Genomic DNA, 13,416 nt, shown 5'->3' on the forward strand with positions numbered 1-13,416 from the left:
TAAATATATTAATAAAAGAAAGTGACCTCTGAGATATAGAAAGCAGATGTAAGGAGGGCAAGGGACACACATTGAATGATGGAGAAGAATGCATTTGATTTGTGTATTTTACTTCCACTCTCCACAAATGTACAAAAATTAAATCAGTGATTCCATCTTGTGGTCCTTATGACACAAAGTAACCACGTAAGCCTCAATCTTATGATTTATGATGCTACCTGAATTCCTTGATGAATGTGCAGTTGGGGTACATTATTTTGTTTCATATGAGGTTGCTATATGTGCTGTACTGCAATAACTCCTTTTGATTTAATGTCATGTAAATGTAGCTTTATATAACTCCCGGCTCTAAAATTGGTTAGCCAGAAACTATTATGAAGAGAAAGACAAGCTATTACCTCTTTATAAGCTGTATTAAAATCCTTCCAGGGTTTACTTAAACAGTGTCAAAATGATGCTTGTATTCTTTATTTCATGTACGGGTGTGTTGTATGCCATACAAAATCTTAATAAATAGGAAGAATAATGTTACTGGACTCTCCTCAGTGAGATGAAACCTAAATTTCAGTACATGCCTTTGTGAAAGTACAATTACAGCTGCAATATTAGTAAAATGATCTGTGTGGGATGATTATCTGGGTTGGTTCTAAATGTTACAATAGTATTCTCCTTATAGTTATCTGTTTTCATCAAAATCTTCTCTTCTATCACCATATCAGAATTCTGGGAACATTTTTTGTGTTGCTGGCTGTTTTCTCAAACTCTCAGATAACTGATGGAATTTTTATCATTTCCATACTAATAACTTGGAATTTTAAACTTAACATATTGCATGGTGTGGGCTGTGTTGCACAGCATACCCTCGGAGCCCAGAGTGACTGTAGTACATAAACTCAGTATCACCTAATGTGTGGTTGTATTCAGAAAAGTGGCAGTATAGCATTGGCACCTTCTTAGTCATCAGCTCAACTCCCCTGGAACACATTCTGTTCTCAGTTACATCTGTGTAAATTCGGAGTAATTGTACTCAAGTCATTGGAGTTGCTCAGCATTTATAGCAATGTAACAGAGAGCAGAATTTGGTCCCCTGCATGTATTCTGTCTCATAGCTCTCTTTGCTTTTGTGATTAATGTAATTTTTTCCTCTTTTTATTTTTGTTAGTACTGTAGAAACAATGCAGTTAGAGAAAATGAGCTGGATTGTAATCCTCCTTTTGCATCAGCAGAACCATTAACTAATTTCCAATCACGCAGCAAGTCAGTTAACCCTGCAGTTACATGTATTAGCAACAGTGGGATTCATAGCTGCCATTAAGGGTATTATTTGACCTGTAGAACCTTTATTACAGGTGATAGTACATGAGAAGGAAAGAATCCAACTTGACTTTCAATTCCCATATTTAAAATTTGCAGGATTGGCAGGTATAAAATAATCTTTTTAATTGTAAATTGAGGATATTTGAGTTGCCGAGATTAAACCTGGTGACCCATGATATTATTTTTAAAGTAACTTTTCAGATTGCACTCGGACTTCAGTGGATATGTGAGAGTTCCATTCACTTGTAATTTTCATAACAATTCCACTTTGAATATTGTATAACTTTATCCAATCTTTTCTGCATATATTAACTATTTTCCTAGATTTGTTTCTAATGGCTGGCAAGATTTTTTGTTTAAAATCTCAGCATTGAAAGTGTTTTTATAAATTGTATTTCATTACACACAAACATCCTAAAGCCTAATGCCTTTCACATTGCTCACAGCTCAAATTTGTTGCTAAAATCACATTGCTGTAGAAGTCAATGTTTCCTTACTATATCAGCTCGGGCAATATCTGAGCCAAAAAATTTTTTTTTATTTTTTATTTTTTTGCTTCTTTCTTTTAACTCTCTTGGGCCTCCTGGGCTTGCAAGGCTAAGCGAGGTGATCAATTTCCTTCTTAAGCTGTGTAGTCAGATAACTCATATTTAATACTGAATTTTCTGGAGCAGAAGATACTGAGTGCCACTGATATTTTGAAGTTGAAGTTTCTGTTCAAAGGAAGCATTTTAATTATCTAACCATTCTTATTCAAAATACCTTAAAACTTAGCAAGCTCTGATTTCCTCTCTATGATCTTAGCCTTTCTGTAGTTGTTGAATCCAGGTTCATTTGTTCCTCATAAAAGATTAATTTTAGAGAGGGGAGGGGAAAAAAGCCAGTGTTTAGACAACCAAGAACTGTGCTTCAGTGCTTGCACGCTTTAAAGTAAGACTTTGCAGTTTGTTGTAGCTTTTGAATAAGCCCATCTCCTTTGTGAAGAATGCAGATCATTTTTTTTCTGGCACACAAAAAAAAGGGTAACTTAATATGAGTCTGACAGAGTGTGTCATTTAGTTAAGTGCTTCCATCTGTTGCCTGCTGTTTCCCTTACTCTTGACCTCTCTTTCTTTCTTCCCCCTCCTTCTCCTTAGCCCCCCTGAGGAAGGCAAAGTTTGTTGAGAGCCCTCGAATCCCAGAGTCTGAGCTTGGCTCACCAACGCTCACTTCAGCACAGAAACTGGACGTTGATGCATACTGCCCTGGTAAGCATGCATGCAAAGCCTCTAGGACGGGCCCTTCCAGCACAGCACAGTTTCATATGCATTGTGCCCCCTTTTTCTAAATGATTGGTTGGCCCTTCCCCCAACCTAGTTTTATGGACTTACCCACTTGGCTGGGAGGCAGTCTCTAATTGATATCTGTACTTTATTTGTCACTTGTGGTTGTGTGTTCATGTGACACATTCCCCCCTAAAATATGAAGAAGTTACTACAGAGTTGATTTGAAGTGAATAAAAGCTGATCAAACAGCCATACTCTCTTAACGCTGATTTTCATTACTGACATATCTTCAGAAATACTGGAATAAAACACATACTTCTGGTGTATTCCATCATTAAATCATTTCATACATAAGCATACATTCTTGTATATTTGCTATTAAGCACATCACATTTATTTCAGAGGTAGCCATTAATTTATGTACCCTGCAGAATTTAGGAACTTTAAAAGCATATACATCTTGTTAGAGGCCTCTGTCATAATCTGGTTAAAAACATAGTTGGAACTGAAGTATTTTATTTCCCTGAGTTAACCTTATATTTTTCTGACTTTTTGATCAGTTCATTTGGTAAATATTTTCAGGCACTGACAGGCTGCATACAGATGTGTGAATTCCATTACATCTTTATATAGCTGTATCTTGCTGAGGACTCAGTATCATTTCCCAGATTCTTCTGAACTTGTACTAGTTGCTTGGCAACCTCATTAAGGTTGAGAAGATAGTTTATGGAGCTGTGCCAGAGATGTTACAGTTACAGTCGGCTGCAGATCAGGGCTTAAAGGAGCAGGAAATGTTCATTTTCAGATCTTTGCTGAATTCTGCAATTTTCTCTTCTGGATAATCAGTGTATAAGCTATAGGATCACGTGATCAACATATTCCTATGACCGAGTAAAATGGTAACAATTGCTTCCAAATAGTATGTGACCACGTGGAATCTTGCCTTTAGAATCACGTCCAGATAGAGAAGGTGCCAGTACTTGAGTCAGTGTCAAAGTACAATATCACTTTTGTCAGAGATGTGTTTAAAGAAAATGAATGATTTGGTGAAAAGCCATATATTGCACAGATATTAAGAGAGAACAGCTTTCTTTAATGCAAATATGTTTGAAACAGAATAAAATTCTTATGGGAAAGTTGTTGATACTGGATCCCTATACTCAGAGAATGCTTTCTTTGCGACCATATTTACTGTGAAAAGTGATCATTCTTTCTAAATGAATCAGTCAGTATTACAAACAGAATTTTACTGATGTAACTTTTGCCCCTTCTGTGTAACTAAATATCTTCTACTGTGATAATCACAATTGGAAAAGAATACTGTCATGGCTGTATTAATAAAGAACTGTAATCGATTGCATAACTTGCTTAAAAGGAATTAAGAACTACTCTCTCTCTCTCTCTCTCTCAAATTTAATATGACACAACTTTTGGAGGATGCAGACACTCACAGAGGCCTAGCAGACGACAGTCAAGAAAGGCTGCTTTGATAGTGGAGTCTTGAATTTTCCCTCTGTTCTCTTTCTATAGCTCATTGATTGTGTGGATGAACATGTTAAAAATGTGTGAGGCTTCTCAGCACCTCAACAACCGTAAAGTGTACTTAACAAAAAAAAAAAAAAGAAGAAAGAAAGAAAGTAAAAAGGCATGCCTTTGTGGATGTCAATGAGAAGCACTGGATAGGAGTAAAGACAGAGCAAGTAGATTATGGGAGGCCCAGAGGACTTTTTGTGTGTGTAGATCCACACGTCAAGATATCTGTCAGGGGGCGCCTGACCCCCTGCTGCCTGGTTGCACATTTGGCATCCAGCAGCTCTTTTAGTAGAACTGCAGTTTACTGGATCCCAGAGAATGCAGAGTCCGAATGGCTATGCAGACTTGAAATGTGTAGTTATTTATGTTTATTTGCAATCAATATGAGAAGTTCTGCTGAATAGGAATTGAACCATCTATTGAGAGGAAGGACTTCTGAAACTGAGGCAGCCATTTGCACAGAAAAGGGAGTTTGTATAGTGTGCGATTCGCTGTTTTCTTCCTCTTTCCCCCCCATGCCTTGGAACCTTAAAATGAGGTATGTACATGCAAGCAGTTCTCCATGGGTATTTACTCTTTTCTTTTGTGGTAGAACTGGGTTATGCTTTAACTATCTGGATCCAGCGTTCCTGCTGTGAAAACAGTGGTAATCTGAAGGCTGGAGCTCTTGCTTTCTACTAATACATTTTAAGAAATCCTTAGTCCTCTGAGAGTTTCTGCTTGATAGCATACAACCCTTGCTTACACAGAGGTGTTGTAACTAGCCCACTTTATTAAATGTCTAATAAATACTGTTGGGGGTACTGAAAAGGCTTCTAAAGCATTTGACTGTAAACGCTCTGATTCTGTTCTGCCCCATGCTCTAGTGAAATTGTGTGCTCAGAGTGTGGGAATTCAGGGTGGAAAACCTCAAGTACAGACTGTTAGAAAATATCTGTTTTAAAGTAGATATCAGTTTGCAGTTAGGAACATAAAATGCACAGAACTTGGCATTGCCATCTAGGTATGCATATGTGATAACAGGGTGGGTTGGTATGTTTTATTTTGTCTGTTAGATTTATACAAAGTAAAAAGAGCACCAATTCCTTCATTATAGGTACCCGCTGATAGAACTTAAAATATCTAAAAGTCCTGTCACTATGACTTAACTTTGCTGATTCCATTCAGCCTGACTCTCAAACAGCAATTTACAGGCAAATTAAATATTGAAACACTTCCTCTTTTCTGCCACTAACCATCTCAAAATTCTCCACCTTCACAAATGCTGGGAGGAAAAGATGAGCTTTGGGCACAGGCCCTAAAGATCATAAAATTTGGACTACTTTAAATAGGGCTGAGAAACACCAGAAATTGAAATGTCCTCACAGAGAACACCATGCCAGCAGCTCACCCTCTATTATACTACAAGGGCTACAGCTCAATCTTTGCAAGCCCAGAGTGGTTGTCCCACAGGTATGAAGGTCAACAGGCATGTAGAGATTTAGAAATCAGAAACATCTTTTTAAATTTCACCTGAAAACCATTAAGCAACTAGTGCAGATCCTGGAATATGTATAATAGACTCAGTGCATGATACTCCCATATAAGAAACAGACACCTGAACCCTGCACCAGGTTCAGTTTCAGGTGGTTATAAGATGTTGCTGTACATCGAGCACATGATAGCGATGTAATCTTGAGCTGACAAAGGTATGGAAGACAGTCACAATATCTGCTGTTATAAGAAACAGTCACAGCCTCCTGATGGTGCATAAATGATAAAAAAATCATCCTGAATATGGTTGTAACCTGATCTTCTAATTAGATTCTATATACACCTCTACCCTGATATAACGCTGTCCTCAGGAGCCAAAAAATATTACCACATTATAGGTGAAACCGCGTTATATCGAACTTGCTTTGATCCACCGGAGTGCGCAGCCCCCCCCCCTTCCCTCCGCCGAGCGCTGCTTTACCGTGTTATATCCTAATTCGTGTTATATCGGGTCGCATTATATCAGGGAAGAGGTGTAGTTCAAACCTGTACAACAAGAGATGGACACAAACCTCAAGTTAAGGGACAGATGTTATCCTCATGCCTTTGTCAACCAGGATCACCTCAGTTCTTGTGTGGACCGAGGTTCAACTAGCTAAACCTCATCCTGCCCCCATCTCAGGCAGACACTGGGTAGGGTTAGTGTTGGGTATTTTATTCCTCCTTCTTAGTTCTGCCCCTCACAAAAGCACAGGAGGATCCTTGGACCTGTAAGTCAGTGTTCTGGGCCCTTTAAGGCAAGCGTATGGCTCAGTTCAACTCTGACTTTGTTGAAGCAGCAAGGCATTCTGGGGTTGCATTTCTGGGGAAGCTGAGATTAAAGGCTGTAGCAAGGAATACTGGGAAAGAAGGCAGTTAATCTCACTGTACTCATAAAAGAGAGAGAAAGGCTTGGCTGGGGTAGAGAGTCCAGGAGAAAAACCATGGGAAGGAGTTGATGGCTGGAGAAAGAGCTTTCTAAAACTCATAAGAGGAAGGGTAAGGAGCTCTAGAGAGGTGGAAGTCTACACAAAGACAGACAGGGCTGGGAGCTGGTCACAGAGAGACCTGCCCCTGACATACAAGCATGAGAGGGGTTGGAGTGTACTTTGGGCAGCAGAAGTCCATAGGCAGTTTGAAGACTGTTGTGAGTCTTGCCCAACATCATATGGAACTTTTCTATCATGGTTCATATACACAAGAACACCAAATGAAGGTAGCCATGGCAACCTTAATTTTGGCATGTCCTCACTTTTGAGATGTGAACTTTGCAATCTGAATGCAGTTTAAACACAGGTTTTTGTATTAATATGACTAAACAGACCAAACTTGGTGCATCATCTCGAGGACCGTTAGAATATATAGAGAAAATGATTAATCCTAGCCTGAGTTATATGGGGTGGTACAGAAAGGTACATAAAAGAGAGAGATCAGTCCCCATAAGAATACAAGCAGTTTTTATGCACAAAATAGTTTCAAAGGAATTTGAAATCATTTCTTTAATATTTGACCTGTTTAAACCCTCTTCTAAAATGCCTGTGTTTTCTGAAGGACTTTATCAAATACTGTCAGAACACAGGTATCCCTGAAGGGGTAAAGTTAAAGAAAAGAAGAAAAAACACAAGGATAAAGATACATTTGAGTAGGGGTAGCAATAATTTGTAATGTGATCTGTGACAGGTAATCTCATTAGTAATACACTTAAAGGCCGTTTAAAACAGTAAATAGTGATGAGAGGTGAACATTACCTACTCTGCGTGTAGAAATACTCATCTCCATTTGTGGTGCCTAGAGATGGAATTTTGCTCAGTGCTAAAATGTTTATTTTTAAACGTCAGGCACGTTTCAGCACATTACTAGGAGGTGGTTTCCTGAGTAACTGTTGTCCTGTGGTTTGCCTTTTGTGCTTGTATCATGCAGTATTTCTTTTGATATGTTGTATTATGGATCATTGTAGAATGTTACATTTTGGGGAGGAGCAAGGGGGGAGTAAGAGATTCCTGAGAGAAGGTATCTTTCTGTTAGTAGGGGAGGAATTGGGCTATTGTAGCAAAAATGTTCACTCTCTATTTAAATATTTTTATAATCTGAGCATTCTGTCCAATATGCTTACCAATATTCTACCCAATATGCTTACCTGCACAATGAAGAATATGAATTAAATTATTTAAGAAGGAGCAAATGAAGTTGACATTATAAGTGAGAGCAGAATTTGGTCCAGTTGTATAAAGTGTTATCACAATATTTCAAAATGATCCAATCAGAGATGACAATGAATAAGTTGTTTAGGATTTTTGGAAAGCAAATATTCCTCTGAGCTGTAGTGCCAGGTTTAATTTGGTAATTATGATAGTTATTAATTTCGAGCTAAATCTTGCTCTGTTTTGTTTGGGAGTGCATTTTTTGAAGAAAGAGGATTCGACATTACCTTCTTGCCAGTACCTCCATGAGCAGGATACACTTGGTGCTATCTTGAAGGAGTGTAACAAGTCCTCCACCCTCTCTGGACTCTGTTTGTATGCTGCACTCACCATTTGATAGATGGGTGTATGTGCTAATCTCAATCAAAGCAGCAGTGAACTAGAAAGTGTTTTGCCTCAACCTTCCTAAACCATCCTGTGTTACACTGGCAGGGTCACTCAGGGACCCAGAGCACAGCCAGCATTTCTCCTCTTCCCCACCTTGCATGGCCACAGCACGGAAGAGCAAGATGTTATTGTTAGGTCGCTGTTGTTCAACTGTGAATTATTTTGGTATTGACTTTGGCATTTGTGATTTAATATCTAATGATAGCCAATAGAATTTATTTATTTGTATTGTGTCTCCCTAATGCTGACATTTAGAAGTAGCTTTATTTATATGATGTGTGGTGTACTGTTCACTTTGTTCCACCTGGTGTTTTACTCTAAGGACTTTAGTCTCTAGATTACTTTTTGTTTTGAACTTTGCATCTAAAACATGCCCACATGTTATTTATAAATGCTCAGGAAACCTATTAGATGTGTCTGAGATGGATAGCGCTTTCAAGTAATTGCCTTTTGTGTTAGATCAGTGTTTTCAGTTGCATTTTGCATGATTTATTACCTAGTCATTGCATTTCAAAGGCTAACCATGTTATAGCATTATCTTTTAATTTGATTTAATTCTTCTTCAGAAATTTTGGGACACAAATCTTAAATGCTTGGTCAGTGGATGTTTTGCTTCCCTCACAGTAAGATCAAAGTCTGTTCTGATTAATAACTGAATTAGATATCCCAATGGGTATCTCTTCCATTAACAGTGAAAGACAGTTCACCACCACAGTTTTGTTTGTTTAACCTACTATTAGATACATTTTTCTTCTCTCTTTGATTTAAAGAAACATTAGGACTGAGATTTCTGCCTGCTCTACCTCTTAATTTTAAGTATATGAAGTCCATATAATTCTTCATAGCTGGATCTTGGTTTAGGGTTTCAAAACAAACTCTGCACTTTTTCTCAAAAAATAAAATAAAATAAATGCAAGCAACGCAGCTCTCACAAGAAACCCTACAGTAACCAATATGTGCATCATGTGATGAAAGAAAATAATTTTAGTGAAGAAATGTGTTTATGTTCTGCCTTTGTGAAGTGGTGGTAGAAACAGTGAGTGAAAAGAAAAATACTTTAAACATTTCAAAAATATTGTGGGTTTGTCCTGTGCCTTAATGATGGAATCTCTGCCAGTACCTGCAAGACAACTAGAGAACTAAACTTATTCAAGAATAACAGAGAATGGGAAAAGACAAAACTTAGTGCTGCCAAAAGATTTGACTGTTTGACCTTTTGGTTGTCCCCGTGTTACCTAACTTACTGACTTGGCGGGAATGTGAAATCACAGTGATCTGCCCTAAATGCAAAAAGAAGTTATGGCAATGTAATGTGTTGGTTCCCCTGGAAACCTTTGCCACTTTTGAGGATTCCATTGGGAGGACAATGCTGTTTTCTTTCATTGTATCTTGAGGTAATAATAGCTAGATCAAAAATTGTAGGTATTAATAATTGGGGGAAAAAAACCTGGAAGCTACTGTAGAAAGCTGAAATAATTGACTGTGATAGGACTATTGCCATATTTGATGAGTTTCAAAACTGTGTCTCAGTTTAGACTGATCCATAGACCAGCTGCCATTTTGTAAACTTAGCCTCTAACCTGATGCAATTTGAGCATAGAGCGGACTTAGAAAGCTGCATTTACGAGTGCATGAAGTGGATACACAACTCAGACTAGTCTATAGAGCCTTCTTATCTAAAGGGAAAAGGCTCTGGACAAGCATTTCTGGAAATAACATTGTATGTGCAGTTTATTGTTCATGTACTATCTTTAGCTCTAGAACTTTCATACCCTGCTGTTACACATTGTACTTATTAAATGGATTCTTAAACAGCTTCAAATAATTCTGGTGTTCTTCCAGCTTCATCTTATGATCTAATAATAGCCAGTGCTCTGTGTAACTTGGGACTTGGTGTCACCAACATAACTCTAAAGAAGCTGTTTTCTTTATACATACAGAGTCAGAACTGTTATTTTAGTTATTTTAAATAACTAAAAAATTATCATGGCCTAGATTGGAATTATATGTGCAAGCTCTTTTAGCAACATAATTTCCTGCAACGTTACATCCTTACCTGCCATTCTGGATAGATTTCAGACAACTCAGTAACAGTGTTCTGCTTCAACAAGTAGGGATGTTTGTTCCCAGCGCCTGTTTTGGGAAGTGGTAGCCTTCTGACACTGGTGTTTGGCTGACTGGATACTTCCTGTGGCCTTCTAACTTGCCACTAAACAAATATGTAGACAGATAAATTGTTACAGACCACAAAATCAGCACAAGTGGTTTTGAAGCTGTCTTCTCGTAGGTCTCTTTGCCACAAGCAGCAATGGAAACTCTCCTTGTTTTTGCTTCACAGCAGAGAACTCAGTAACAAATGGATTTTATTGATGTGGACCAGACATCTGTATCTCTTTTCATTCCTTTTCATTGGTGATAAGAAAGATCAGACAAGGCAAGACCAGAGTCATTCTGATCACTGCACCTTGGGCCAGGCAATGCTGGTATACAGATCTTCAGGATCTTTTATTATTTGTAGATTTATTAAAAACAATAAAAATGGGGCATCTAAATGCCCTTAGTGTAAATTATGAAAACAGAATTAAATCAGCTTCAGAACAACAAAATTTCCCTGTCCCTCAACATCTGGTTTCGCTCAAAGACCTATCTTCACAGCAGCCTGTGTAATTAGATATCTGATGCAGTGTGCTCGGAAGGGACCGTGGCTATTTCATTCAAGGGATGAAAGCTTGTTCCAGAGCTGAGGGCTCCTTACACAGAATGCTCTAATTCCAGCTCCCTCTCTTAAATTGAGGGGAGCCAACTTGAATGGCCTCTAAAGCAGCAAGGTCCCAGCTAATTTAGGTCTTTGTAGATCAAAGTCAGCACCTTAAATTGCCACCTCAGTCTGGATGGGCACATTTTTTGAAAGGTCTGGAGCATCTCTACCCACACGTCCAGGATCCCGTCCCCCTTCTAGCCCCGCCCCCCCCCGGGACCTAAATCTCGTGTTGTCGAGGCTCATGGGGTCTCTGTTTGAGCCCCTGGCTTCCTGCTCTCTCCTGCTTCTCTCCTGAAAGGTTTTGTTCCTGGTTGCGATGTTGGTCCGCTGGGTATCCGAGATCAGGGCGCTTACTTCGGAGCTGCCCTATACGGTCTTCTACCAGGATAAGGTCGAGCTGCGACCGTACCCAGCATTTCTGCCCAAGGTCGTTTCCTGGTTTCATGGCCAGGACATATACTTACCTGTCTTCTTTCCAAAGCCTCATGCATCAGATGAGCAGTACAGGCTACACACCCTGGACGTCAGGAGGACGCTGGCCTTCTATGTAGATAGAACAAAGCCATTCTGTAAGTCAACAGAGTTGTTCGTTGTGGTGGCAGACAGAATGAAAGGTCGCCCAGTGTCTGCTCAGAAGATTTCGTCCAGGATCGCTGCCTGCATCCGCTACTGCAATGAGCTGACGAAGGTGCCTCCACCGGCGATCGTGACGGCACACTCGACTAGGGCACAAGCATTGTCAGTGGCCTTCCTGGCACAGATACCAATCCAAGAGATCTGTAAGGCTGCTACCTAGTCATCTGTCCACATATTCGCGTCTCATTAGGCCATTACCCAGGAAGCTCAAGACAAGCTGGCTTTGGCAGAGCAGTGCTGCAATCTGCAAGACCGTGAACTCCGAGCCCACCTCCATTGATACTGCTTGTGAGTCACCTAGAATGGAATTGACATGAGCAAGCACTCGAAGGAGAAAAAAACGGTTACCTACCTTTTGTAACTGTTGTTCTTCAAGATGTGTTGCTCATGTCCATTCCATTATCCGCCCTCCTACTCCTCTGTTGGAGCTGCCATCAAGAAGGAACCGATAGGGCATATGGCCAGTGGCGCCTGATATTTCAATGCATGAATGTGGCACTCAAGGAGCACCACAGGTGGCCCTACGGATACCGCTAAAGCAAAAATCTCGAACGACTGCGCACATGGGCGCACGCACACCTAGAATTGAATGGAGATGAGCAACAGATTACAAAAAGTAGATAACCATTTTTTCTTTTCTAAAAAATTCTTCAAGTTCGGTGGTGCCAAAGGGTGCATCCCAAATTGAGAATATGCGAAAGGAATACTCAAAGAACCACCATTACCTTCTGCTCTCTATTATCTGCCTTGACTTCAGGGCATTGTGGACCAAGCATTAGGGGGTTAGACTAGATGACTCTTGCAATCCCTTCTAACCCATGATTCTATCTCTGATTCTCTCCTAGAGTGAATTTAGTTCCCTTCTTCCATAATTTTGCTACTCGTTCTTTGATGGCTCTTCTATGCTAAAACCTCTCCTCTGTAGAGTATCAAAAGATTTGATTCTCAACATTCTCTTCTTTTCTGTCTACTTCCTTCCTCTTGGTCAGCTTAACAGCAACTTTTACACTGAAGAAGCTTAACTGTATATGTCTTTTGACACTTTTTTAATTACTCCTCTACTTCTTCCTGATTCCTCTTAGTATCTGTTCTATCCAAATGAATTTGACTGTATCTAAATGTCTTCAGTTAAATGTCTTGAATATAAATATTATAGCGGTTACATAGTACTTTTCACTGAGAGATCTCAAAGTGCTTCAACCACACTGTGTAATAATTTCCATTTTACAGGTGGGGAAACTGCGGTACAGATAGGGGACATAACTTGGCTCAACAGCATACAATAGGTCAGTAACAGAGGAATTGAACTGAGGTCTCTTGACTTCCAGTCTTGTGCCTTAGTCATCCAGTCACACTCCTTTCCTAATAATAATAATAATTAATAATAAATACTTAGCTCTTATTATAGCACTATTCATTCTTAGATCTAAAAGAGTGCTCTTGGGGAAGGGGAGAATACACTGGCACAACTTTCTCTTTAGTTCAGGTCTCCTATTTGCTTCCTCTGTACATCAGATGGGTGTCACTCTTAAATTTTCCTTCTCCCACATACCTTTCTGTAAACCTGTCACCACTTTCAGAACATTATCCATGTGCCCACTGCATCAACATGATATACTTCTAGTATCCTTATTGTGACAGTGTGCACTCACTTCTCGTGAGCATCTCCTGTCGGCTGGACGCAAACCTGTACTCTCTCTGCTTGCAGTGCCCCCTGTTGGCTGTTGTCCTTGTCAGGCAGGTCTTCAGTGGCTCAGCCTTCTGGCTAAGTCACACAGTCCAGCACATGAATGAAAAAGCTCTT

At 39.5% G+C, this 13,416-nt stretch overlaps 1 protein-coding gene across 9 annotated transcripts in view; it reads left to right on the plus strand.

Annotated features, from left to right (window-relative positions):
- Positions 1-13,416, plus strand: part of TANC2 (tetratricopeptide repeat, ankyrin repeat and coiled-coil containing 2) — a 610,881-nt gene that overhangs the window by 394,219 nt on the left and 203,246 nt on the right. For 6 of the 9 annotated variants that reach the window (XM_054014274.1, XM_054014267.1, XM_054014275.1 and 3 more), the window contains one exon: positions 2,454-2,564. The exons of the other annotated variants lie outside the window; for them this stretch is intronic. In XM_054014274.1, coding sequence (XP_053870249.1) covers positions 2,454-2,564 — 111 coding nt within the window. The remainder of the gene's footprint in view (positions 1-2,453; positions 2,565-13,416) is intronic. 9 annotated transcript variants of the gene reach the window in all.

Source organism: Malaclemys terrapin, chromosome 25 (assembly GCF_027887155.1).
Source record: "Malaclemys terrapin pileata isolate rMalTer1 chromosome 25, rMalTer1.hap1, whole genome shotgun sequence".
Taxonomy (NCBI): domain Eukaryota; kingdom Metazoa; phylum Chordata; order Testudines; family Emydidae; genus Malaclemys; species Malaclemys terrapin.